At 45.9% G+C, this 26,524-nt stretch overlaps 7 protein-coding genes across 20 annotated transcripts; 2 read left to right on the forward strand and 5 right to left on the reverse strand.

The window, feature by feature from the left end:
- Positions 1–77: 77 nt before the first annotated feature.
- On the reverse strand, positions 78–7,624 carry LOC128256989 (epidermal growth factor receptor substrate 15-like 1). 6 transcript variants are annotated; one of them, XM_052987763.1, is made up of 12 exons: positions 7,257–7,624; positions 6,924–7,160; positions 5,551–6,317; positions 5,174–5,495; positions 5,028–5,117; positions 4,753–4,815; positions 4,407–4,604; positions 3,902–4,348; positions 3,650–3,838; positions 3,526–3,591; positions 1,210–1,465; positions 78–1,149 (listed from the first exon to the last, which is right to left on the reverse strand). In XM_052987763.1, exons 1-12 carry the CDS (start codon positions 7,320–7,322, stop codon positions 449–451), a joined length of 3,402 nt encoding a protein of 1,133 aa, XP_052843723.1. In that variant the 5' UTR covers positions 7,323–7,624; the 3' UTR covers positions 78–448. The 6 variants fall into 6 exon arrangements, 5 of the variants coding, with proteins under 5 accessions (XP_052843723.1, XP_052843720.1, XP_052843724.1 ...); XM_052987760.1 differs by having other exon boundaries at positions 1,210–1,852; XR_008267828.1 differs by lacking the exons at positions 78–1,149; positions 1,210–1,465 and adding exons at positions 1,864–2,379; positions 2,415–3,154.
- A 102-nt stretch (positions 7,625–7,726) lies between these two features.
- Positions 7,727–10,904, forward strand: LOC128256947 (uncharacterized). 6 transcript variants are annotated; one of them, XM_052987682.1, is made up of 9 exons: positions 7,977–8,133; positions 8,294–8,395; positions 8,682–8,960; positions 9,021–9,200; positions 9,256–9,510; positions 9,571–9,777; positions 9,839–10,032; positions 10,154–10,526; positions 10,591–10,904. In XM_052987682.1, the coding sequence occupies exons 3-9, from the start codon at positions 8,823–8,825 to the stop codon at positions 10,699–10,701; spliced, it is 1,458 nt and encodes a 485-aa protein (XP_052843642.1). In that variant the 5' UTR covers positions 7,977–8,133; positions 8,294–8,395; positions 8,682–8,822; the 3' UTR covers positions 10,702–10,904. The 6 variants fall into 6 exon arrangements, with proteins under 6 accessions (XP_052843641.1, XP_052843643.1, XP_052843642.1 ...); XM_052987681.1 differs by lacking the exon at positions 7,977–8,133 and adding an exon at positions 7,727–7,844 and having other exon boundaries at positions 8,294–8,960; XM_052987683.1 differs by lacking the exons at positions 7,977–8,133; positions 8,294–8,395 and adding an exon at positions 7,744–7,844.
- A 430-nt stretch (positions 10,905–11,334) lies between these two features.
- On the reverse strand, positions 11,335–12,359 carry LOC128256950 (putative fatty acyl-CoA reductase CG5065). The gene is made up of 5 exons (XM_052987685.1): positions 12,142–12,359; positions 11,850–12,089; positions 11,653–11,784; positions 11,465–11,590; positions 11,335–11,347 (listed from the first exon to the last, which is right to left on the reverse strand). Exons 1-5 carry the CDS (start codon positions 12,357–12,359, stop codon positions 11,335–11,337), a joined length of 729 nt encoding a protein of 242 aa, XP_052843645.1.
- A 62-nt stretch (positions 12,360–12,421) lies between these two features.
- Positions 12,422–20,156, reverse strand: LOC128256951 (fatty acyl-CoA reductase 1-like). The gene is made up of 11 exons (XM_052987686.1): positions 19,938–20,156; positions 17,178–17,462; positions 16,683–17,108; positions 14,616–15,054; positions 14,430–14,561; positions 14,226–14,354; positions 14,081–14,145; positions 13,088–13,526; positions 12,898–13,029; positions 12,711–12,839; positions 12,422–12,650 (listed from the first exon to the last, which is right to left on the reverse strand). Exons 2-11 carry the CDS (start codon positions 17,455–17,457, stop codon positions 12,557–12,559), a joined length of 2,265 nt encoding a protein of 754 aa, XP_052843646.1. The 5' UTR covers positions 17,458–17,462; positions 19,938–20,156; the 3' UTR covers positions 12,422–12,556.
- Positions 20,157–20,883: 727 nt separating this feature from the next.
- LOC128256952 (protein CDV3 homolog) lies at positions 20,884–22,342 on the forward strand. Of its 4 annotated transcripts, none has more exons than XM_052987689.1 (4): positions 20,884–21,200; positions 21,272–21,354; positions 21,470–21,734; positions 21,799–22,342. In XM_052987689.1, exons 1-4 carry the CDS (start codon positions 20,985–20,987, stop codon positions 22,051–22,053), a joined length of 819 nt encoding a protein of 272 aa, XP_052843649.1. In that variant the 5' UTR covers positions 20,884–20,984; the 3' UTR covers positions 22,054–22,342. The 4 variants fall into 4 exon arrangements, with proteins under 4 accessions (XP_052843649.1, XP_052843647.1, XP_052843651.1 ...); XM_052987687.1 differs by having other exon boundaries at positions 20,885–21,200; positions 21,796–22,342; XM_052987691.1 differs by having other exon boundaries at positions 20,885–21,200; positions 21,488–21,734.
- Positions 22,241–23,068, reverse strand: LOC128256954 (putative gamma-glutamylcyclotransferase CG2811). The gene is made up of 3 exons (XM_052987693.1): positions 22,642–23,068; positions 22,471–22,578; positions 22,241–22,403 (listed from the first exon to the last, which is right to left on the reverse strand). The coding sequence occupies exons 1-3, from the start codon at positions 22,953–22,955 to the stop codon at positions 22,361–22,363; spliced, it is 465 nt and encodes a 154-aa protein (XP_052843653.1). The 5' UTR covers positions 22,956–23,068; the 3' UTR covers positions 22,241–22,360.
- Positions 23,069–23,183: 115 nt separating this feature from the next.
- On the reverse strand, positions 23,184–25,026 carry LOC128256953 (troponin C-akin-1 protein). Its single transcript, XM_052987692.1, has 3 exons — positions 24,834–25,026; positions 23,694–24,013; positions 23,184–23,620 (listed from the first exon to the last, which is right to left on the reverse strand). The coding sequence occupies exons 1-3, from the start codon at positions 24,846–24,848 to the stop codon at positions 23,452–23,454; spliced, it is 504 nt and encodes a 167-aa protein (XP_052843652.1). The 5' UTR covers positions 24,849–25,026; the 3' UTR covers positions 23,184–23,451.
- Positions 25,027–26,524: the final 1,498 nt, after the last annotated feature.

Below are 26,524 nucleotides of genomic sequence, written 5' to 3' on the forward strand. Positions count from 1 at the left end.
GTAGGTGAGATTGGGAGTGGAGTCCTCTCATCACGTTCTCTCTCTCACTGCCTCTCTTAAGCTCTCTCTCCTCCACAATGTTATTTCATAGGTTTATTCATAAGGTTTTGGTACAGGTTAAATCGTAATATGTTTAGGCTCTACGAGTATGTGATTAAGCGAATTTTTATATATGTAACTCTATATAGCATGTAGCTTGTAATACCAGCTGCGGCTCCGTTGGAATTCTCTATTCGCCGGGATCCTTGAGCACGAGGAGTACGGGTTAAAAACCATGGGAAATATGGATATACATAGATCCATGGCGTCGTGATCGAAACGGGAACGAAGCATTAACACTAAAGATCAGATCGAGTGCAACGAATAGAGAGAACATTGCATGTGTCATTGGAGATTTCGCGTGGAACTCAATCATATTCAACTGTATCTGCTTGCACTATCCTCTTATCTAGTTGTCCAGCACGCTGCGCTTGAGGGCCTCCTCCAGATCTGCGTCGAAGCTCTCCGGCTTTGAGTAGTCCGCCGCGAACTTGTCCTTGGTCGGCGGCTTCTTACCGGGATCCATCTTGGCCTTGACCTGCCCATTCAGCTTCTCCTTGCCCGTGGCCTCAAAGGAAGTCCTTCCAAAGTCGCTGGAGAAGTTGTGTGCCTCGAACTGGGCAAAGTTGAGGCCCATCTTGAACTGGTCCTCGAAGTTGTCGTTAAAGGCGTCGAAGGCCTTGGCAGTGGCCTTTTGTTCATTGGGCTTGCTGGTCAAGCCAGTGGTCACCGATGAGTTTTGGCCCACACCGAAGTTGTCGTTAAATGCATCAAAGAAGGAATCATTGAGTTTTGTATTACTAGTGGTTGTGGCCGCGATCGTCGTTCCGGAGCCAGGTCCAGACCCCGATCCTGCAGTGGTGGCCAGGGTGGCAGGGAAGTCATCGAAATCAGCGAATGCGTTCAGCGCCGTCTGGGACTTCTGGGGATTCGGCGTGGAGCTGGAGTGATGCGAGGTGGTCGAGTGGTACGATGGAGCCGGACTCGAGTTCAGGTTGAAGGCGTCGAACTGCTGGAGCAGATCGTGGTTGAGGGGCGTGGCCGCCTTGGGCTTGCCATTATTGTTGTTTAACATGTTGCTCAGATTTTTGGCGGCTGCTCCCATCTCGTCTAAGGGATTAGGGATAGAGTTAGAGATGATTTACTAGGTTATATATATAAGTGACCTACCCTCCGAACTGAAGTCCTCGGCAAAGTTATTTTTCTTCTTCTCATCAGTTCCTTTGGGTTTCAGCTCCTCCTCATCGTCTGCGAAGGGATCCTTGATGCTGAAGGGATCCTCGTAGCGGTAGTCCTTGAAGGGATCGTCCTTGAAATCGGTGGGTCCAATGATGAGGCCAGAAGTCGGAGACTTCTGGCTGACAATCGCTGCTCCAAAGGCATCAAACACACTGGCTCCCAATCCCGATGCCGGCGTGCTTGGATTCTGCAGCGGTGTATTGGAACGCGACAAATGCTGGTTATTTGGGCTGGGGGCGGTGGTGATGGTGATGTTGCTACTAAGGGGAACTCCTCCCGCTCCCGCTCCCGCTACCAATCCCGCTGGTGATGCTGATACAGATGCTAATACCGGGGATGGGGCTGCTGGTGTGGATACCGGTGTCGAGAGCAGGGGATGTAAGGTGGTGGTGGGTGTGGGATTGGGCGTGCTGGCCGCCTGGCTGCGGATCTGGCCGGGATCGTCAAACAGCGAAAAGCTGTCCAGCAACGACGATCCGCTAGAGATCAAAGCCGGAATAGGGGGCGGAAGCGGGAGTGGGGGCAGGGAAAGAGGCGTGGCCGTGGGCGTGGGCGTGCTTGGAATGTTGTGGAGCTGTGTTGTGTGGGTGCGTCATGTCGTGTGGTATCGTGGGGGAATAGAAGTGAAATGAAACAAAATTAAATTAAAATTAAACCAAATTAAGCGGAATCAAAAAGATAACACAACCAAGGGGGAACTGAAATCAAACAAGGTCAACGAAAGCGTTCAAGCAGCCACGTAGGATGTTGTAGTTTGTCTAGGATCATGACCAGAACACAGAGAAGTGAGAAGGATTTGGGGCTCCTTCCTCCAAAAAAACTTCGACGGACGTACGTTGAATGATGTCGAACATAGATATCTTTTTATTAATAATGCAAAACGTTGTGTCTGTTACATTTTTGTATCGGTTAGGCTGGGGTTTCTCTAAAAGTTCTCTCTATAATTATGTATTTATGCACGGAATATGCATTCTCGGTAAATCAATGCACGGAAGCTTGTTAGTTTCGGTGTGGGTGTTCGTACATGTGTGGCTATAATAATCAAGATCTGACAAATATATATATATGTACTTTGATATAGTTGAGTGGGGACCAGCTCCCCTCTCAAGCGCGAACTGCTGGCTACACTGGGGAACACTAAACGGCTCTATAAGCTGACTGGAAATGAATTTTCGGTAAATAGTAGTGGGCACTCCGATTCCGGCCTCCGATTGCCCTCGCTTGCCCCGCAAAATTCGAACTTTCGCGGCAGTTACACCAATATCTGAATATCTGAATGCTTGTGAGGCTCGTGTGTAAAAATGCTTTAATATAGAGTATGGCTGTATAATTGCTTTAAACTTTAGTATTCGCATATGCAGAAACAACAAACAACTTGCATTAAATTCCTTTTAGAGTTCTCTCCCCACAAAAAGAAATAACCGGGACTATACACTGTCCTCCAAACGATTTAAAGAGGAATGGAACCCATAATAGTAATAATTGTAAGCTAATACATTGCTGCACAACATTGGGAATCGAACGATTAGGGCTTCCATCCGTCTGCTGTTTTTTTTTGCTTTTGGTTTTGTGACTACATTTATAACACGACGATACATAACGCTTGAAATTGGTTTGAGTTGTGGTTGAGTTTCGATTGAATTGATTTAGTACATTTAGCTAATTAGGCATGAACGATAATGCTGCGTCCTCTAGATATTATACCATGCACCGTGACTGATATATGTACGTTAACGTTAATATGCGGCTGCAAATAGCTTTGTACGCTCAAATTGATTTGTTTCGTTATGCTGCTAGAGGAGGCCATTCATTAACAGAGTATGTGTGTTAGTACTGGTATATATCGTATATAGAATGGGTTATCTTAAGATGTTCACTGAAAATAGAGAATTGCAGAGATGAGAGACCAAACGGTTAGTTTTAGTACGGGCAACACCAAGGCAAAAGCTACGGTATGTGTGACATTGGGCGGTGAAATTGGTGATCTGGTGGTGAGGGATTTATCCGGCAGTGTTTTGTAACTACTACTAATGGCAAACCAAAACAGCTACAAATCAAAAATCATAAGTAATCAATTCTACTTTTTAAAAACGTTGCATAAAAGTGGTTTATTTCTACAGAACTTAGGAAATGTTAGGAAACGAAACAACCAAGGATTAGAGCTATTACAACATACTGGAAGGGTGCGGGTGCGGGACGCATGCATTACCACCGATCCCAGCGGACACTGAACTGTGGAGTACCAACCTTATTGTCAAAGTCGTCGAAGTCGGCGAAACCTCCTCCGCCGCCGCCTCCAAATCCACTCGTAGGCTGTCAAAGATATTCAATTAGGACCCTTCTATGGAAGACAACCTCCAAGTCGGCTTACCTGGGCTGCCCGTGGGGGCGCTGGTCGCGGGGGCGGCACCTTGGACTTCTTTGGCGGCAATGCTGGACTAGGGGACTCCGGTCTGGGCGGCGGACCTGACTTCTGCATGTTGGGGCTGAGCACCTGACCCTGGCCAGTTGGAGCATGCAGAGCGGCAAACGGATCACTGCCAAAGTCGTCTTTTCCCGGCTGTTATGTTAATATGCACCAATGAGTAAGTTTAGAATTCGATTGACTACTTCCCAATCTCACCTCTGGAGTAATGGCGTCGTTCTTGTTGGCCGCAAAGACGTCCGAACCGAAGGGATCGCGCTGGGTCGTTTGACCAAATGCTGAGCCCGCTCCGCTCTGACCAAAGGCATCGAAGCCACTGTCGAAGCCCGAGCTCATGTTAAAGCTGTCATCGAAGCCGGTGGAAATCGCGGGCTTGCTGGCCGGCTGGCCGGAGAAGGGGTCGGTGCCAAAACCATTGGTGGCCTGATTGGCGGCGCCACTGTTGTTCTCCTCGAAGGGATCGTCCTTGGGCATGTGCACCTCTTTGGTCAGCGTCTGGCGCGCCTCGTCAAAGTCCGGCTCGATCTTCAGCTGGTACTCGGAGACGAGCTCGGCGTTCTGGCTCTCCATGGCCGCTCGACAGATGAGCAGGGCATCAGTCATCTGGCGCTGCGTCTCTAACAGCTGGGTGACCATCGAGCGAACCTTCGAAACGGATTGATTCGTTATTCGTTGTTATGAGATATGGTCTAGCTAAACTTACCGAGCTGATCTGCAGTTGTGTGACTTGCAGGTGGTTGGTCAACTTCGAGAGCTCGCGGTTGTTGTCGTCGTACTCCTTCTGCAGCGACGTCTCCTCGTCCTTGAGCTTCTGCAGCTCAGAGCGCTTGGCGTTTAGCTCGCCCTCCTGCTCGTTAATGGTCTCCTCCTGCATGTGGCACTGGTCGCGAATCTTGGTCACCTGCAAGCAAGCGGATTTCGAGTTTAATAAAGGGTCATTTAAACCAAGGACTTTGCACAACACATAGGCCAAAACATAAATCACATGAACGAATGTACGGAATACAAAGCAAATATATATACAGAAATCATGAGGAACTAAAACAAACCTGATCGTTGGTGCGCGATATGTCAAGACTTACGTTGGCCAGCACGGCCGTATTGTGGGTAACCTTAAGTGATCGTAATTGTAAATTTAAGTGCATTCACCAGTTTAGTATGGGTTTAGCCAATTGTTAACAGAGTGTCGGAGGGAACATGATAAAGAAAGGAAACCAAAGTTGGAATTTAAGTTTAAAATAAAAAGAAAGCCTAATAGCAAGCAAAAGGCAAGCAGTGGCGCAGGAACACCCGAAAGCACCCGCATAATCATGCAAATAACTACTTGAGCCTGTAGGTCGTCCAGTCGTTTCTGGGCCTCTCCTCGCTGGTTCTCCAGCTGCTTCAGCGTGGCGGTAAGAGTGTCCAATTCGCTCTGTACAGGGAGATTTCACTTATAAGTGAAGAACATAAATATTTCACTAAACTCACCTGCAGACTGCGCACTTCGCCGTTCTTGATTCGCACATCCGCCTCCTTCTGGGCAATCTCCGTCTCCAGGACTCGCCGCTCGCGGGCCAACTCCTCGATCTCCTTCGAAATCATCTCCAGCTCCGGGTTCGAGTAAGTTGGCTTCACCTCCTGCGACTGCATATCCACTCCAGACACTGTGGCCCGCATCGAAGGCGGCACCATGTTGGCGTTGAGCACATGCGGCGGATCCACGCCGCGCTGCTTCCGCTCCACGAACCACATGGCCAAGGCGAACTGCTCCACAGTTAGCTTGCCGGATTGATTGGTGTCACAGAGCGCCCTGAAACGGTACGACGGGTTAAAAGGGATACCCTAATCTCGAAAGATATATTTACCAGATGTCCGCCAGACTGCGCTGCGGTATACCCGACTTGATGAAGATGTCTTTCACCTCGAGGCCGGAGACTAGGCCATCCTTGTCCAGATCCGACTGCCGGAAGATGTCCTCAAAGCGCTTTAGCTCCGCCGGGGTGACCACCCAGTCGGCGTTTGCCGTAACCGAGGGTGGAGCCCCGATGGGTATCAGCGGATCCGTCTGGATCAGCGGCTGGGAACTAACAGCGCCCACCGGCGGAATGCGCGTCATGGGCGGCACAGCCACCGGCAATGGCGGAATGGCCGCCGGGGGGGCGATGTCCTTGGGGAAGTTGGCCACGAAGCCGCCATCTCCGAATCCCTCGCCACTGGGAGCACGCGGCATGGCAGCAGCCGGTGGTGGGGGCATGGCGGGTTTGGGTGGCGGACCTGCACCTCCGGGCTTCCGAAGTTCGGGCGGCAGCACACTGGGAATAGTGCGCTTCTGCAGCGTCTGGTAGACCAGGTGCATTGCCACCACAAACTCGTGCTTGTCCAGATTGCCGTCCTTGTCTTGGTCGGCCAAATCCCAGATTGTGCCCAGAATGCCCATGGGCAGCTTGGAGTCCATCAGCACGCCCTTGACCTTGTTGCCCGGCAGCATGCCATTGTAGGGACCCAGCGACTCGAAGAGCTGCTCGTACTTGAGCCGGTCGATCACACCGATGGACCAGTCCCCGTTGGCCACTCCGCCGCTGGACACGGGCACCGTCTGGATGCGTGCTGGCATAGTTTTTGGTATTTCACCCTGTCAAATTGGTATTATTAATTTTAAAAACTCGTTTTACCAACAATTTTTGCATAAATCTACGTATAGCAGCAAATAATAAACCTAGCCATCTAACTGAAGCCCCTGCAAAGTTAAGAACTCACAAGCTTGCGCTTAGCTAAGAGCATCGTAATTTATTGGCCAAATAAAGTTCGCTTTGTTTATGAAGCTCAAACGTTTTTCAGTTAATATATGCACTTTTTGCTGTAGAGAAAAAAACGTTTTGCATTGACGAAAGAAAAATGATTCTTAAATTACAAAGCCCTCAATGTAATTCAAGAATAATAGTGGCCAGAACAAGGGACATAATCAAAAGGGTAATTGCAAGGCGGGAACCAAATATATACATACAAAACAGAACTCACCACTAACTCTAAAAGCTATGGTCAAGTAATTCAACTTGGAATAACAAACTACTGCTATTTTTTGCGGTGTTTGAGAAAAACGCTAGTTCCATAATTATATAAGAAATATTACAATAAGAGCTAGTTTGAACAAATTTTTGATTGGCCTTGCTTAGTATTAGCATGATATATATGATATACTCATAGATATGCAACCAAGCTTATTTTATTCGTTACTCACCACCTTCGGCGGATTGGCAGTGTCCAGATAGATGTTGTTCATATTGGCCACCTGGCCCGCCTGCGACAGCGATACCAGCTTCAGGGCCACGAAGAATCCAGGCTTGTCCAGGAAGCCCTTGCCGTTGGGGTCGGACAGATCCCAGATCCTGCTCAGCACCACGTCGCTGAGGCCCGACTTCTTGAGAAACTTGGCCGCCGTCATGGCCTCGATTGCTCCGGTGGCTTTGGGGTCAATCTGCAAAAATCAATAGGGGGTGGGTATGAGTTATGGGCTGTGGACTGGCGTTTGTAGGTGGATACTCTCGGCCAGGAGGCGTGGCGCACCGCTTACCTGTTTGTAGTAGGCCTCGTAGACGCCTATGTGCTTGCTGCACACCTTCGCAAAGTCCACGTTCATGGCGCGGGATTGGGACTGGAAACCACCACTGGACTCCGACTAGCAGTGCGAAAACGCGTAAGCCTGTTATCACAAAATCGATTTTTCTCCCCACTGGCTGGGCGGATGTGCCTGATATTGGGTTCCTGATTAGCACTTGGGCGGAATTCCGCGCTACCTCGCACCTGTTCACCTACGATGACGCTTGCGAAAGCCACTTAGAGGCGAACTGGGCGCATTGTGACCCCGAATTTAGCTACTCTCGAATTTTAAAACGCCTAAAATTGCTTTTATGCACGGGTTAGAGGTGGAAACATCGATAGTAACAACGATGTCATCGATGCCATCAAAATATCGGTCTTATCGATGTTTGGGAGGAGCTATCGATGTTTGCCGAGTCGGGAGCAAGTCTCAGCTAACTGACCATAAGCGTGCCATCTCTAGTATTGAGTCCATCCAATTTAAATAAAATTATATTTGCTAACATAAATATCACTGTCCACATTCACAGGTCTTGTAGGAAGCACGCGGAATTCAAGTCAGGTAAAACAAAACAGATTTGGACTGATTATATTTGTTTATAAGCTGCGACAGCAGGGGCACATTAAATTAGTTTTAAGTCTAACGGACTTGCGAAAGGCAAGAATATACATTTTATCAAAACCTGACCACCCTATTTTACAGTTAGCATAGATACATATATTTTAAAGCCTGGCGCTTGTTGCTGATCAACCCTAGGAAGATTGTGTAATAAAATACATTTAAAATGAATAATCAACCCGATCTGAGCTAATCTATTCAAAATAAGTGATACTCGTTGGTTATGTCGTTGGTAATAACTATATAAGAGCACTTGAAAAAGTCTTGCCTTGCCGTTCCAAGAACTTGACGACTTGGAAATTTTCCTGCTTTCCAATTAGGACACTTTCTCAGTGGGCCTACAGAAAACTGCTTAAACTAATTGTGCGTTCTTAAATTATTTTGATTTTCAGTTCCCAAGCCAAGGACTCAAGGCTTGATGTGGCGGTGATCAGCGACCAGAAAAAAATATTATTTCAACGAAATTTTTATGGGCGTTAGAATTTGGATATGTGGTACCCAAACAATTATAACTGGCAGCATAATAGGGCCGTTGTCCGTCGCAACTTTTATCAATATCCCAATATGAGCGCCTGCAACTATGACATGCAGGTCTTCTACAAGATTTTCCCACAAAGTCGGCCATATAATTTCTACCAGCAGCCGGTTAACTATTATAACTACCAGCACCGGGGTTTTCATTACAACTTTCAGGAGCAGTGTTTTACAACACCAATCCAGATTAACCCACATAACTACCCACAACTTAACCAAAGATCTAACCACTGCAGTTTTCCGCAGATCAGACCAAGCTATTGTTCCTATACGAGTAAGCAGGGAAATTGCAACCGGTGCCGTTCTCCGAAAAATAGATTATGTAATTGTTCTTATGCGAGTCAACAGGACAATTCGTCTCAACAACCAAAAATAGCCGCCAAGGAAATGGTGGCATCTTTGGAAATCGCTTTAGTTGAGAATAGTTCTGACCTAGGGGGTGGTGGAGAAAACGATTATTGTCGGGCCCTGTCACAAGCCGTTGTAAATGAAGATTTTTTTGAAAAAGAGGAGTCAGCTTGTGCCGTAAGTATGATAGTATACACTAAACTTTACCCTTTTTATATTAATTTCTCATTCCCGCAGAACTATTCACGATCCAGACCAAAGGATGAGCAAGAAACCAAAAATATTCTGTCGGACGATGAGGAACGGAAAAGCTCCGAGAAAGTAAACTCAACGCATGTGGAATATAACGAAGCACAGGCATTTAAGTGTGCAGTTGAAATTTTAGATTTTTCTGAGGAAGACAAAACAGTTTGTTGTGTAAATATGATATTATTAAGCAAGCCTGAAAATATTCATTATACGTATTCGACAGAATTATCCACAAAAGCCACAAAACCCGGAGAATACTAATCCTTCTTATTACCTCGATGAGCAAGAAATCCGAAAAATTGTATTCGATGATGAGGAATTGAAAAGCTCTGAGAAAAAAAACGAATCATCTGTGGAATGTGTGTCAGATGATACGGGATGGATAAATTCTGGGAAAGAAACCGCATCGCCTGTGGAAAATAATGAGCCACAGGCACTTGATTTTGATTTTTTTCAGGAAGACGAAATAGTTTCTTCTGTACGTATATTGATATTTGACCAGATGTACCACTTTCAGTAAGCCTATTCTTCTCGACAGAACTTTTCGCAAGTCAAACCGAAATTGCAAAAGCCACAGGATTCTTATCCCATTAGTTACCCAGATGAGCCCAAAATCGGAACGAATGAATCCGAAGATAAGGAATGGATAAGCCTTAAAAAGGAAAAACCATCGTCAATTGTAAATGTAAATGAGTCAGTAGCGCTTGATGGGAGTCGTGAAAATGCCAGCCCTGCTAGCCATGTGGTACTGTTAACTTGAAAATTATGGCCTACATATTTACTAAAGATATTTCTTTTTCGGTCAGGACGACGAATGTATATATCCTGAGGACTCTGTTCGCTTGGAGTTCCAATTGCCGGCTCGCGATATTAAGGCTACGCTCAACGTAAAGGAGCGCTTTGAAATGCAGTTGGTGAAGGTGTGCAGTCCACACAACTTTAAAATCTGGATATATGACGAAAAGATTCATGACTATTGGGTCTTGTCCTGTAACATGCAGTAAGCCTAATGTTTATTAAACTATTTTAATAATCTTGGTTTCAACTGCAAACCAACATATATTTAATATATTTTTTATATACAATTTGTTACTTATATTTTTATCCTTTTTTTTCTGTAGAACGTTTTACGAAAATCAAGACATGAAAACGTTCACTATTCCCGGGAGTTTAATTGCCTTGAATCACTTGTGCGTGGTGCGATCATGCAATTCGGGTGTGTGGGAAAGAGCCAAAGTGGTGCGACACCAACCAACTAACATAATGAAGACCATAGATGTGGAACTCCTAGACACCGGGGACATAATGTGTGTGTCCTACGGAGATGTTAAGTTTTTGAAGAAGGAGTTCGCTGTGCTGCCGCCGCTATGTTTGCACGGGCGCCTAGCCTATATAGTTCCCTGGAAGGGTTCGACATGGTCATCGAGTGTCAGTGCCTACTTTTTCCGTCTGATTCGCTACCGTAGACTTCTCGCTAAAATCGAAGCTATCAAGGTATGCTGATATACACAACTACATTAGAATCGGACTTTAATTGATAACTCTTTAAATTTAACAGGATAACGTTGCATACCTGGTACTAGTGGATCCGTTAATTAATTCGCCTATAAAGAACATAAACAAGATACTTATACACTCTGGTTGGGGGCGTCGCTGCTTCACACCCTAGCTTTTCTCTAAATTTAATTACTGACTTCAAATTTCAACCATAATGCTTAAGTAAAATAATGAAATTTTGCTTTCATCCTCTGGATCGTTTATAAAATTGATTTTTTCTATTATGATCTTGATGAACTCGATTATGTTATATTTCAAGAGCAACACTCCCTTCTGATTTTGCAAAAACAAGTTAACTTGAATAAAGCGTTTATAAAGCACAGTATCTTTCTGAAATTAATGTTTATGAATCATCATGTTTTATTTTTTTTTAACGGAGTTAAAACGTTGGTTTCTAATTTTGGATCCAATTTTCAGAAATTTTAAAGTTCTAAAAATCATATGTTGGTTTGTATTTTGGTTCGATTTTCTTTTCATTTTAATTATGTAATTCCTCTTAGTGCTAGCCCCTATCTATTTAAAACTATAAAGATTTTTTATACACAAAAACAAAAATTTTTTTATTTAACAGTTAACACGACTTGCAAAAACAAGTCAACGTATACAAAACACCTGAATATATTTGACCTGATTTACAATAAAACCTTTTAAAGGCACGTGAACATGAAGGTGCGAAACAATAAAATTAGCTTTTAAAGAACAATGGCTCATTTACTATACAGGAGTCCTTTTGCAACCAAATCGATTATTCCCAGTTTCTGGGAAGTCCAATATAGAAGACCAAAAATTATAATGGTTTTGCAAATACGATCCAGGACATACATGCTGCAATCAAAAGAGTTAAGTAAAAAGTAAAGTATCCAATTACTACATACAATCTTAGCTGTATGCGGGACTTAGGCAACGAGGTCAAAGGTTCCTTCATCACATACTGACGTCCACCCAAAATGCTGAGTTTCATGTACTCATGGTCGTCTACATCGTTGGTATTGATCTTAAATCTTTTCAAAGTAACATTTTTGTATACAACTTTAAAATACACAATAATGACGCCGAAGCTTACATCCTTCTATCGATTGCGCCCAGTTCCTTGTAGATCTGCTCAAAGTGTGAAGACTTGAAGTCCCAGCTTCGCGTTGTAAAGAACTGCAAAACCTCCAGACCCACAGCGACTTTTGTTTGTACACGAATCATGCTAAAATAAAAGGAAATAAGACGATCATTGTTTCAGCTCCTGCCAACTTCTCATAAACAGCATACAAGCGACGTTGTCCGAAGATTAGTAGTAGAAAGTCGATACAGTATGCTGGCAGCCACATAAACAGGACAGTGCAGATGGTGTGATAGAGTTTGCTGGAGGTCATATTGCCATCGGGATACCAGAGTCCAACTTCGAAGGGGTACTTAATTCCCAAGTCGCGACCTACATCCATTATCCACTTCCATGTGCGTTTCTTGGCATCGTCCACGGTCAAATTGTAGACAGGTATCTGGAGAGCTCTGCAACGACGGATTTACATCATATTTATATGGATGGCATAGCAGAACCTACCTCTTCTCAGCAAGACTGTTGTGGTAAGGTATTAAAATCAAACCGTTAATGGCGATGTCCACGGGTATGACTTCAGACTTAAGTTCACCATTGCAGATCATGGATCGGATGACCCCTTTGCCGGCGCCAATCAGGACTCCCGTAGGCCCGTTCATATTGTCCACCCAACCTGGCAGAGGCTCAGCAATAGCTGGAGTTACTGGGGGAACAAAGATCATGTCAGGTAAGCCCGTAAATTAGACTCTTGACGAGTGTGTAGGGGGAGTAAAACACGGGTCAGTGGCGATATACTCAACAACCTAAGATGATTTTTATTTGGGCTCAAAACCTCGAATATTTGTAACTAGAGTTAAGCTAAGTGACTAATTTATTGCCTGTGACCACCAAACCAACAAGATTCCATCGGGAACTGGACTCAGAATATGGCCAGCACCCCCGTCCACTTAAGGAGGTAGTAGAAGAACAGTCCCACGATGAGTGTCTTGCATACGATATCCACGACCCATTGGCTGGAATAGAAATATGATCCATGTAAGTTTACTGCCAGCAGAGCTTTTTACCTATCTCACATCTTCATATGCACGCGCGCCCTGGGAATATCCTGTTCCTTCTCTTTGAGAATGAACTTGCGAGCTCCTTTGGCGCACTCAATCATGTACTCCTCCTCGGTGTCCTTAGTGTTCATGTTCATGTTAAAGCTAAACGAGAGAAATTGCTTAAGACCCTGTAAATGTTAAATAAATTAACAAAAATTACATAGCCTTGTCTTCCTCGTTAAGTTTGTTCCACAACGAGGCGTAATTGTCAGAGCGGAAGCACCAGGCATTGAGCGTAAAGAACTGCAGGACGCCCAGACCCGTCGAGATCTTCTCTTGCACCCTCAGCATGCTAAATAAATTTAAGAATGTTAACTCTTATCCAGCAAGTTCAAGGCGCCACAACTTACAATCTCTTTTGGCCAAGTATTAGCATCAGGAAGTCCAGGAAGTAAGCGGGCAGCCAATGGAACAGGGCCACGTTGAAGTTGTGGTAGTACTGGTTGGTTGTGACGCAGGGGTCCGGGTACCACAGGCCGGCGTCGAAGGGGATCTGCTTGTTGATGCGCTTGCTCATCTCCACCACGGTGCCCATGCACATCTTTCTGTGGTCCGCATTGGTTATGTTGTAGACGGGCACGTTGGCAGGACGCTTGGCCTGCTTGTTGAACTCGTAGGGGATGACGATCAGTCCGTTGATAGCGTAGTCCACGGGAATGACCTCGGCCTTGTTCTTCTGGTTCACCAGCACGGACCGGATCACTCCCTTGCCGCATCCGATCATCAGGCCAGTCGGTCCGTTAAGGTTGTCCACCCACCCGGGGAGCGGCTCGTATGCGGCCGGGGAGACTAGAAGGCGGAGAGAAGAGAGGCTTACTAGGAGAGGTCCGATGGGTACTCCAGCTGAAACCAGTCTACATACCACGAGCCAAAGGATGATGGTCCCCGAAGCCGTATTAAGTGTGTTAATGTGTGTGTGGGTGTGTGGGTGTGGGTGTAAGTGGTATGGTGGAGATTAGGTCAAGGATTAGCCAAGGATGAGTGTGCGACTTTAGAATTTGTAAGGTATAGGTAAGGTAAAGTTGTGTAATAGTTGTGTGGTTCTGTTTATGTTGTTAGTGTTGTCTCGCGAGCGGTTGCTCCTCCGCACTGGATCAACACTTGGACACTTGAAGCACAGACACATAAGCTCAGTACACAAACTTTTTATTTTCACATGAAACATAGATAATCACTTAAAGTAGAAATGTAAACCTGATCCGAAGCCTCTCGTCGAGAGGCCCGAAATGGAGCCCCAAAGCGAACCTAAGCGGAGTTTATTTGAGAAATGCGCGCTAATGAAATGGGAATGGTCCGGGTCACCAGGCAGATCACTTAGACGCCCAGGAGACGTGACACCAAACCGTAGGTCCAGTAGCATAGCGAGCCCACGATCAGCATCTTGCACACACGGTCCAAGGTGTACATTCTAAAATTGAAAGGAACGAAGGTGGAGAGCTCAGAGATTGTGATCTGGGATCGGGGATCTGTGAGGCGGGGCTCGCTTACAGCTTCAGCTGGAGCCGGGCGCGCGGCAGACTGTCAGGCGACTCCTTCATCAGGTACTGCCGCCCTCCCTGGACGCACGACTCAATGTACATCGGAATGGTCTCCTCGGGATCCATGTCCATATTAAAGCTTTTGGGCGGGAACGATTGGTTTTAGGGTTGTCAACTCAGTAACACTCAGTAACACTACTCTCGTGGTACGTACTTTTTCCTATCCGCCTCGTTGAGCATGTCCCAGAGGGAGGAGTAGGCGTCCGACTTAAAGAACCAGGCGCGCATCGTGAAGAACTGCAGCACCTCCAGGCCCACAGAGATACGGTTTTGGACGCGGATCATGCTAAGGAGAAACGATCAGGATCTAGGCCCACGAGCCGCCACAGCCGCAACTTACAATCGCTTCTGGCCGAGCAGCAGTAAGATGAAGTCGATGAAGTAGGCGGGGAGCCAGTGGAAAAGTACCACGTTAATGTTGTGGTGCAACTTGTTCGTGGTGATGCACCCGTCCGGATACCAGAGACCCGCCTCCATGGGGTACCGGTAGCCAATCTCCTTGCTCATCTCGATCACCTCGCCCCACTGCATCTTGCGGTGATCGGCGCACGTGATGTTGTACACAGGCACCTGTGCCGGCCGTTCCGTCAGTTGGGCGAACTGGTAGGGGATCACGCACAGTCCGTTGATGGCGTAGTCCACCGGGATCACCTCGGACAGGTGGCGCGTGTCGATCAGCATCGAGCGGATGACGCCCTTGCCGGCACCCACCATAAGGCCGGTGGGTCCGTTCAGGTTGTCAACCCATCCCGGAACGGGCTCGTATGCCGACGGCGACACTGGGCGGACGGGATTTGAGTTCAGGCTGGCGGGGATTGGGATTTCGATTCCCCGTCCAGCAGTTCCGGGGATCAGGCGGATGCGGGGGCGGGGGTAAGCGGGGGGCTGGTTGGCGTTGCTGTCTTCTTCTGTTTTCATTGCATGCTCATTGAACTTTTTGGTCAATGACGACGGCGTTTGTGTGCAGTGGTTGATGTAGTTTGTAGTTGGTAGTTGCTAGTTTGTTGTTTTAAGCAATGTTTTTACATGCCGAGCCATGTAATCGGACTTTTTCTTTTCAAGCACTGTGGTTGTTGTGGTGGTGGTTGGTTGCTTTCAGCTTGGCCAGATATATTTTGCCTCTGCTGTGGTTCATGTGCGGTGTTTGTATTAAGAAGCGCGGCAAGCGGGTGAGCCCGCCACACAGAGTAGGACGCGGGATCAAACCGGTGGCGATGTCATAAAACACACGGAAAGCGTAAAACACTTGACAAATTAGCGAAAAGCGTCAAGAAGCGGCTTAAAACTGGCACCAAAGCATCCCACTCCCTCATGTAGCCATTCATAAACATCTGCTAAATCTGCTTAGTTTCGCGAACTCAGCGGGACTTTGTTAGCCAGTTAACGAACGAAAACGCAACCCGTGCCTATATTGACTGTATTTATTGATTATTTGCCGAGCAAAGCGGGTCACCACTGCCTTGAACCTACAACTGCTACAACGAGACAGTTAGCTGCTCCTCCCGACTCGTCAATCTCAAGATAAGTTCGGAGGGAACTGTCAGCGGTACTACCTATTTGCGGCCCCGCCTCTTACAGAGAGCCTTAATCGGGTCTTTGAACTAATTTCAGTTTCACTTATTTTAACAAGCTATACTCGTACACTCACAACAAAAATAATGCAATGCAAAATAATAATAATAAAAATAATTATAGAATACAATTATAACATTTAGTACAGTAATCTGCGGCATGTACTATAAAAAACATACTTATTTATATGGCTACCCTTCTATTTCGAAAAATTTTTCTTCACTTTTTATTTATTGTTTTTTTTATATGTTCAGAAATATTGAAATGTACTATAAAAAACTTGCTTATTTATATGGCTACCCTTCTATTTCAAAAAATTTTTCTTCACTTTTTATTTATTGTTTTTTTTATATGTTCAGAAAGATTGAAAGGTTTGACTGAGTATAACTGTTATGTAAGATGCCCATTATCCCCGAAAATACTATTAAATTACCCCAAAGCTTTTATTAACAATCGAATCGCTTTAACAGGTTTCTGGCTGATAGTTTCTCTATTTCCTATAAATAACGACCTTTCAGGTTGGCCGAAAATTGCTAATAGAAAACTTTTATTGACTGCCAGCCCAGACAGACGGTGTCCGAAAAGAGATAAATAATAAGCAAGCAAAGACATAGCCATAGACACAGCCACAAGGCAAGATAAGCGGAGGCGCACGATTAGTTAGCAGAGGGGACTGGCGGCAATTGCAGTCTCCATTTCGACTCGAAGCAAGCAAGCAAACGCCCAAATAAGAAAAATGGGGAGGTAATAAATTCAAAATAATTCATTCGAATCGGCCGCAGGCCAAGCAACACGGAAAGGAAACACTGGGGCCGGGGGTCAAAAGGTCACTTACCGATGCTAGGACGGGCGATGATGACGGGCATGGACTCGTAGTGGTCGCGCACCAGGAGCTCAGCCAGTCGCTTGGAGTAGGTGTAGGTGTTTGGGTGCGGCTTTAGCAGGTCCGGCGTGATGGCGTCAAGGGTCTTCACGTCCATCCACTCGGCCAGGCGCATGAGGTCCTCGGGCTTGTGCGGGAACTCGTACACCTTCTCGTACATTACCTCTTGGTCGCAGTTGCAGAAGGCCGTGGACAGGTGGATGAAGGCTTCGAGCTGCTTCATCTCCTTGGCCACGTTGAGGGCGCGCCGGGTGCCCAGCAGATTCATGTCGATGGCGTCTCGAAGGTTGCCCTCCAGCTTGAGTGTGGCCGCCATGTGGAACACAATGTTGGTGTTCGCGGTGACATGCTTCAAGCTTTCGCCGCTGAGGCCCAACTCTGGAAAAACGGAGGACGGAAGATGCTGCTGCCTTCAGAGGGAATGGCAATGAACTTTTCTGTGCTTACGGTCAAAGGTCACGTCGCCCTGGTAGATGGTCACCTTTTTGAGCATCTCCGGACGCTCGTCCTTGATGCGTTGGAAGATGGGCAGCTTGAACATCTCCTCCAGACGCGTTTCGGGGGCCTTTCCGCGCTTCGGGCGGCAGATGATGATCACCTCCTTCAGCGAGTGGCAGGAGTAGAGCAGCTTTTCCAGCAGCACCTTGCCCATGAACCCTGACGCTCCAGTGATGAAGATCGTCTTGTCCTTGTAGTACTCCTGCACGGGTGATAGATCCACCGTCATATTGGCTGCAAAGAGAGGGGGGCCAGAGTGAGTTAGCACACCTTCGACGGATTGGAAATGGAAATGGCAACGGAGTGGCGCAAAAAGCATTCCGGGAAATCGATAACCAGCCAAAGAAAAAACTAGTGGTTGTGGCAAAAAGTGGCGCAAGCTGCGCAAGAAAACTGGAGCTCATTCTGGCCACGCGTGCCCCTCTTGCCACATATGGAGTCCAACTTTAGCAAGCTGCAACCTGCCGCAAACTGGTTTCCAGTTGGACTTTCGGTTTCTATTTGGATTTTCGATTGCGCCTGTGGATTCGCATTTCTTTGCTTTGCTTACTTATGCAATGGCCCGGGGTAGCTGGCATCGAACCCGTCTAGCATGTCAGGTTGGCTTTATATCGCCCCCTCCTCCAAGTCGGGGATTGTTGCAAGTATTTGTTGCTCAATCTGCATGCGGCTGGCCTGGCTTGACTTGGATTGGATTGCAGCCGCGTTTCACTTGGCCACATCTGCGCGGCAGTTTCCAATTGTGCCTTGCACTTTGGCCATGTCATGACATTTCACGAAACACTGAGCCAATATTATTTGTTTACCTATTTTTTGTTCTGCGGCTCGACTGTGTGTCACACCCACCGCAAGCATAACCGAAACCATGACTGTATCTTTATCCGCAAATGTTTACCTTCTCCAGCATAGCAGAGCTGGCGATTATGGAAATTGCTAGGAGGCATGACGCGGCAGCTCCACCCGCACCTTGAACTACAAGCTCTAGATTACCTGGGCAACTTTTGGGGTTCACATTACTTGGCCAACTGGCGTAATCCCTCATCTCTTGGTGCCCACCTTTTGGGGCTCGTTACTTATCCCCAGTTTCGGGCTTTATGGCCAATTAAACCGCGTCCGCCATATGTGTGAAAAAGGCAAGAGCAGCGCCATAGCCCGAGAAACAACTTAAGATCGCTTGCACTTATGCAAGGCTCGGAATACACACATTGAGCCAAATTTTGAGAGCCGGGTCGGCCAAGCTGTCAAACCCGAAGCCATGAACATAGCACACACACACACACACACCCAACTCCGCTGAAACTGAACTAAAACAACGAAGCTTCATTTGGTTGGATGCAAACGAATGACTTAGGCAACGAACTTGATCCATTTAAAAACGGAAGGGGAGAAAGCTGAAGGGGCACTTAGCTAACTTAGCTTAGCTAACACTAAGCGCAAATAGCAACTTAAAAGATTTATCAAATTCTAATCGCGATTTGTAATAAAGTGTGTCCCTTTATACCATTATTATGAAACAAAAAATGTAACTACTAAGAATAATTCATACACTTCATCTGAAGGAATTATATGATTAATAAGCATCAAATAAGATGCTTTGTCATTTTAAAATTTCACATTTTGAATTTACCTTTCCCGTAAATGTTAATTTCCTTTTATTTTTCAAAATCTCCTAAGATATTGCGCAATGGCAAAAAATGACCCTATTCAAAACGACAAGACTTTATTTTATGTTATTTGTTTTCCTCCTCCGTTTTGTCATATTTTATTAGAGCCCAAACCGGTATGTCAGTTGTAAGTAGAAACATTTTCGAATCTTTAATTAGCTTGTATGTAGCTGTGTTTATCGACGGTGTGTTTCTCTTGTTTATATATTGCCATTTTTTGTTGTTGCAACACGATTGCGACCTCAGAACTGGCTAACGATGATGGGGGACCATTAAAATTTTCCAATGCAAAGTGCAGCCCCAATCTGTCTACCGTTAATAGAGCCAATGCAATGTGATTGACGGACTGCCGACGATTCACTGACCCCTTTTCTAAGTGATCACTACGGTGATGTAAGATGGAGAAGAGCCGTGACTGTGTGGAGGATCATTAAGAAAGCCACTTGAGGCTGAGACATTAAACCATGAAATCGAACAAATTTTAAATGTTTGGCAATTCTTCCATTCCATTGCCCATTTGGCCTTTGGTCGCGCAGTCTCACAAAAAATTTTAATAAAAACAAAAACCCCCCTCAATATGTAAATAGCTTTTGTATTGGATCAGCATTGATACAAATGAGATTTAGCCCAGACACATGAAATTAACAGTGAGCCGAGTTTCAAATATATGCAAAGGGCCAAGCCAAATGACGGAACTCGAAGCGGAAATTGTAAAATATCGGAATACCCAAATATCAGATTTATCTTTTTGCCAGCCTGTGCGACAGGTCATGACACGACCCTGACATGGAAGCGGGTTCACGAGCGTATCTCGGACGCAGTCTCAGTAGGGCAACCACTTGATTACGGCACGATATGAATCTAGAGGGGCATGCCTTTACAATCCCCAATTAAATGCTTCGCTGGGCAGGTAAATGCCTCGAATTGCAGCCTAATTGCCCCGCAAAGTGAACAGCCAAAGACAATGCGGCAATCATAAACAGAACCACTGGTCGATCTTGTAGAGAAGATGTTTGACACCAGCGCCGTCAAGTGCTTTAATTACCTCGAGTATTTGGGATTCTCTTCAACTAAAACGTTTGCAGTATTTTTATCGAACTCGTCACACGCGCACGCGAATAAATGCGAAACTATAGCGGGACTGGATCGGCTCGAATTGTAATTGAATCGTATCGAGATAGTGGAGGAATCGACCCGATGTGGACGACGCTCGAAAGAAGACTGAACGCGGCCAGCCAAGTGCTTGTCAATATGAATGGATTTCGGAGTGGGCCAGCCGCGCTCTGGGATGTGGTAAACCGAGCCGAAACGAAGTTATATCCACTAGGTGTTGGTACAGACATAAATATCTATTAGCTTGGCTAATCTAGGCGGAACTGTCTGGCCCAAAAGGCTGAGACTGGGCCGAGTACTGGGCCAAATAGTTGTCTTTTGGGCACTTGGCAAGCCCGGGACGAAATAAAGTGCGAGTCCCAGGAACACCTTAAACCTATTTGGGGGACAATTAGCTCCGCAATTTGGACAACTTGTTTTGATGCAAAATTAGCCACGGTTGGACTTGGTTTTCATTACACAATGGTCCAGCTTCGCATTCGAAGCCATCGCGACAATTTCCATTTTGCTTGACTTAATTAGTTGGTTATCAATCTCCTATGCAAATAATACGTTACCCAATGTCGCGAATACTGATAATCAATGCAAAGTCTTTACTGTGATTTTTGCAAACGCTTAATTATGCACATTGCCAATGTTGTTGCAAAAAATTAATTTCTTTGAATCAGGTCTGTTGTTAATGTGATTTTAAAAAGTCCGCCAACAAAATCGATAACGTTAAGGATTCGATACCGACAAGATATCGACGGGTTATTTGTAAAGACATTGGAGAAGCATTCCGTCCAACCAACAAACCGAAAGGTATTCAATTAATATGTGTCGATTGTACTTACAAAAATGTATACAATTAAAATTCGTTGCTATGCTGCAGCCCTGCACGCCTATCGATATACTCGCAGCCCTGGCACAAAAGGCGTGCAGAGTTGTTCTCCAAATTTCCTGTCGCGAACCTTTATTCATTTATAATTAATTGCAAGCCATGGCCGAACTGGACGATTTCTTCGCGAAAAAGGACAAGAAGAAGTCCAAGAAAGCGACCAAGTTTGTGACCGCCGACGAGCTGGTGAAGAGTCTGGAGGACGGCAGCAAGCGCGAGGTGGTCAAGCCAAAAAAACCCGAGCCAGTCGCTGGCGGCGTGGCAGTGGTGGGCGAAAACGAGAACAGCGGCGGCACCAATGTGCCAGAGTCCGCCCCGGTGAGTCTGGTGAAATTAGCTGTCGATGTCCGTGTGCCACTTATTTACAAGCCCACTCTCACTAATTGCAGCCCGTCGAGGAGGAGTGGAAGGAGTTCGAGGAGGAGCAGCGCAAGGACTACAGCGGCCTGAAGATCGGCCAGCTGAGCACCATGTGAGTTTTCGTCGAGTGCCCGAATGCCGTTCAAAGAGCGCGAACAAAGGCCACATTCAGTTGTTAAACTTTTGATTTCACCCCCGCATATGTTGCGCAAACCCGATCTATACAGCTCTTCGGCCCATTCCAGAACCGCCCAGGAATCCGAAGAGGCGCGTGCCGCTCGGGTGCCCTCCTCCGCTCCGGATGGCGGCAGCTACGACGACGATGACGAGGACAGCAATGGGTACGACAACGCGGACCCAAGCAAGGAACGCGTCGGGCACGGGCCCTGGAAGAAGGTGATCCCGGCCGAGGAGGTGATGCAGATCCCGGTGCCGGTAGAGGTGGAGAAGCCCTCGTCCAAGACCTACGTTTCACCCGCGCTACGCTACAGCGTAAGTAAAGAGATGTACCCGATTACAAGCAGAATCAGTCTAACCCTTGAACCATTTGCAGCAGCAGGCCGGAAGCGGACTGGGAGGCGGCTCCATTGGCGGCGCCATGCGTCCACGACGCGCCGCCCCCGACATTACCAACACCGAGTTCTTCCCCACGCTAAGTGCGGCGCGTCCGGAGGAACAGCGCAAGAAGAAAAACGAACCCGCCTTCGAAGAAGTCCGTCACGGTGGCCGCTTCCAGCGCGTGCAGGAGTCCACGACCGCCCCTGTGGCGGCCTCCAATCGATTCCAGTCGCTCGACGACGAGGCCAGCTAGGTCCTGCCCCTGCCAACGGTGCTGCTGCTGGCCACGAGGTTCTACCACGCTTTCTACCACAGTGTCCGCTGCCGAGCTCAAGTCATCCACGGGTTCTGGCTCTGCGCCAGCAAATGCAGATTTTCTAGGCTTTTTGATTCATCATACCTCCGTCACTGCTACTCTTACCCTAAACCACAAACTACTATTGTTCATTTCGTTCTGCATTTTTGAAGTATGGAATCAATGTAATAGAATACGAATAATAGCCATGCGTTGAAATCCGTTTATAAACGTTACTTTTTTATAAGCTCTCGTGTCCCGCGTCTCACTCATCCGTGGCCAAGTCCTCTGGGCTGCTGTTCAGGTAGCTGTAAGATCAGGAGGAATCTGCGTCAGTAAGAGAGATCTTCTCTGGCCGGAATTGTGCGCACTGACTTCTCGCTGTACGGCTGCTCCGGCGTGTTGTGGTACGAGGCTATCAGCTTCTTGGCCATCATCTTCTCCGGGAAGTTTCTGATGAGATACACCCAACACTGGATATTCCTACAAAGAAAGCACTCCTTTTGATTAATGCTCCATCTGCCAGCAATGCCCGCCGCCTTATACTCATTCTGTTCCGTCAATATGGCCTGTTCCTCGCGATCGTAGTACTGTGGGTAGTCTTCCAGCTGGTCCAGTTTGCCGAACATGGCCACGTCCACCTCGTAAATCTCGCCTTCTATGTGGTTCCCCTCGCCCGGGCGGGCCAGCAGGAAAGGAATGTTGTAGCGGGTGCCCACCACCAGGGGAAACTTGGCCGCCGTCTTGCCCCTTCCCAGAAACCGGGCCTGGCCGTTCTCCTTTTTGGTGAGCCAGTGGTGGTTGGGCTCCCCGCGCTTCAGCGTGCCGTACACAAAGACCCTCGACGCCATTCTCAGCATAACCACTGCGCTACCCGCCGTCGGGCTTATCAGTTTCGATAAGCATAGTGCTTTTTAATCCGCCCTGAAGATTGCCCAGCCGACGTAACCCGCCCGCTCTGCTTCTTGCTGCCATTCGCACCGAATTTTGCTTCTGTACACCGCGAGAAACAAAAACACTCGATGGTGGAAAAGTACCAGACAGCAGCTTGATATTCCCATGCTTATGTAAGAGATCCGAACCGCCAGTTACTATGAATTGCTTCAGTTTATTGGCTTTGTTTGTCGAAAACTATGAAATTACAAACTACTCTCGCTAAAACCTAAATAATGCGTATGGTACATATCAGTGTTCATATATCACTGCCAATATAAGCGCGTATTTATGGATCAGTACAGCTGCATCTGCAGGTACGATCTAGAAATGCAACTACGGTAACATAAGAATAGTGGCCGGGCTGGGCTGTCCAGAGCACATCCAAACATTTAAGGAAACGGGGAGCCACAGCTTAGGCTTTTAGTTCTGGGCCTCGTAGGTGAGATCGTCCTGGGCCGGGTGCTTGTGGGTGCGGCGGTGGCGCATGATGTACGGATGGGTTGTGGAGTTCTCGTATCCGGACAAATAGCGTAGGCTGAGCAGGTTCTCCGGGTACTTCTGCAGCAGGTACACCCAGCAGGGGACGGTTCTGAAACAAAAAGAAAATTTATCAGATCAGTTCGCCATATGAGACGGCGTCAGCCCCCACAAGCAATGCCTACCCCTCGCCCACTCCAATGTTCATGTCGTGCTTTTCCCGCGTGTAGATCTCCTCGCAATCCTCCAGGTTGTCTAGGGAATTGAGCATGCGGTCGTCCACCTCGTAGATCTCCCCGGTTACGTAATAGCCCACTCCGGGCTTGTTGAGCAGGAATGGAATGTTGTAGCGGGTGGCGATCACCAGCGGCAGCTTTTGGGTGGTAGTGGCCTTGCACCAGAATTTGGCGTATCCATTGCCGGAGCTGGCCAGGATGGAGTTGCTAGGCTGTCCGTACTTGAGGGCGCCGTACACGAAGAGTTTGCTCAGGGCGGATGAGACTTTCTACAAAGAGAAATGTGTGGTTAGTTATGAACTCTGATAAAGGCGTTCAAACAGGTTGTATCTTATGTCTGCAATATTAGTATCAATCAATTGCCTAGCTTATCAGGCATTTGAATATTTTGCACTGGCAAAGCCCCCCCGCAAAGTTCTTGATAAGGCGACTCAGTTTGTGATTATAGAGGTTCTCAGCGTTTATTTATAAAATCCGAACTGTTTTCTGGGTACAGATGGGATGGTCCTAACCGGTTCCCTGCATTAACACTTGTTTTCTTTATGTATGGCTGTTTCGGTTATTGTTGCTAATATAGCGTTTTTGGGGCTGTCGTGCGTTCCTCACAAACTGCGCATCAGCTACGCCTCCATCAGGTACACATGTATTTATAAATCGAGGAGTATGTGCGCGTGATTGAGTGCACACATAAATAATTGCTTAAATCGGTCTAATCATTGCAGTAAATGGAGAACACACGCAAGGCGGCCTGTAATCAAAGTCATTACAACTAATAGACAAGCGGTTGCATCGAAGCATCTTGACAAATCCGCTTACATAACCCCCAGAACTGGCGGCAACACAAAGATGTATGTACATACATATGTACATATGTATGTTCGTACGCGTACTACCATAAAAACTATATAAAATATATGTTAAATTTCTGATTTGCAGTGTGTTTTAACATCCTTTTTTTAATGATGAACTAGATTTCCCACGCTTTCCATTCGGGGTTGCCCACTTGCCAAGGACGAGGGAAAAAAGGATGCACACGTACATACATATATGCGCAGACACACACGGTGGTGCACTCCCGATTTCGCTTACCTTTGCTTGGCCCATTTTTTTCTGTTTCTTTTATTTTCTGGTCGAACCGCCTTGCAGATAATTAAAATTGCAAATTGTTGCAGTTAGCAAAAGAGAAAGAGTACTGCGGTATTAAGATGCGTGCGCAGGAGCTCCAGCGAAAGATACAACCGCGCCGATGGACAGCAAAACTCCAACTGAAACGCGATGGAGAACAATCGGACACGGACACGGGTGCTGTCGCTGTTGCTGCTGTCGGGCACAGTGGAACTCATCTTTAGAACTTTGGTTGGGAAAAATGTTTGATAAATTTGTAATATGGTTATATTCATTTACCTAAGCTCGTTAGCTACTAAGATACAAACGTATCTTATAAATTGATTTCTTTAGATTTAAAAAAAAACAAGAAAGGAAGCAAACTTCGGCAAGCCGAAGTTTATATACCCTTGCAGCTATTGCAAGAATTTAATATTTTTGAAAACATTAAAATTATGATTTACTTGCGTATATGTCTAAAAACATTGAAGCAATGATGATTTGCAGCTCATTATTAGGTAGTTATTTTATATAATTTTATTATTTCTATTGGAGCTATATGATATAGTTGTCCTATTTTGATGAAATTTTAACCGTAATTCTGAAATATTTATCCATTACTATATCTCGAAGAACTAAAAAAAAATTAAAAAACAGAAAAGCTATAATTTTTTTTCATTTATTTTTATGATTGTTCCTATGGGAGCTATATGCTATAGTCGTCCGATTTTGATGAAATTTAAACCGTAATTCTGAAATATTTAACCATTACTATATCTCGAAGAACTAAAAAAAAAATTAAAAAACAGAAAAGCTATAATTTTTTTTCATTTATTTTTATGATTGTTCCTATGGGAGCTATATGCTATAGTCGTCCGATTTTGATGAAATTTAAACCGTAATTCTGAAATATTATCCATTACTATATCTCGAAGAACTAAAAAAAAATTAAAAAACAGCAAAGTTATAATTTTTTTCATTTATTTTTCCGATTGTTCCTATGGGAGCTATATACTATAGTCGTCCGATTTTGATAAAATTTAAACCATAATTCTGAAATATTAAACCATTACTAAATGTCGAAGAACTAAAAAAAAATTAAAAAACAGCAAAGTTATAATTTTTTTTCATTTATTTTTCCGATTGTTCCTATGGGAGCTATATGCTATAGTCGTCCGATCCGGCTCGTTCCGACTTATATACTACCTGCAATAGAAAGACAACTTTTGGGAAAGTTTCATGCAGATAGCTTTAAAACTGAGAGACTAGTTTGCATATAAACGGACGGACAGACGGACAGACGGACAGACGGACATGGCTAGATCAACTCGCCTAGTGATGCTGATCAAGAATATATATACTTTATAGGGTCGGAGATGTCTCCTTCACTGCGTTGCAAACTTCTGACTGAAATTATAATACCCTCTGCAAGGGTATAATAAAGGGAATCATAAGATTATATCTGCTTTATATAATTCTCCGAATAAGAAAAAAAAATTTTCTCCTTAATGAAGAGTAATTGGCCAGATGTTCTAGAGAAAATAAAAAAAATATTTCCAAAAACAAATTTCTACCTGCCCACTGTGAGACGTTGCCAACACCAAGAGGCCGGCCTCCCATGGAACAACAAAATTTAAAACAAAAACACGCCACACGCGCAAAGCTAAAATGCCGCC

The sequence above is a fragment of the Drosophila gunungcola genome (genome assembly GCF_025200985.1).
Source record: "Drosophila gunungcola strain Sukarami chromosome 2R unlocalized genomic scaffold, Dgunungcola_SK_2 000079F, whole genome shotgun sequence".
NCBI classification, from domain to species: Eukaryota; Metazoa; Arthropoda; class Insecta; order Diptera; family Drosophilidae; genus Drosophila; species Drosophila gunungcola.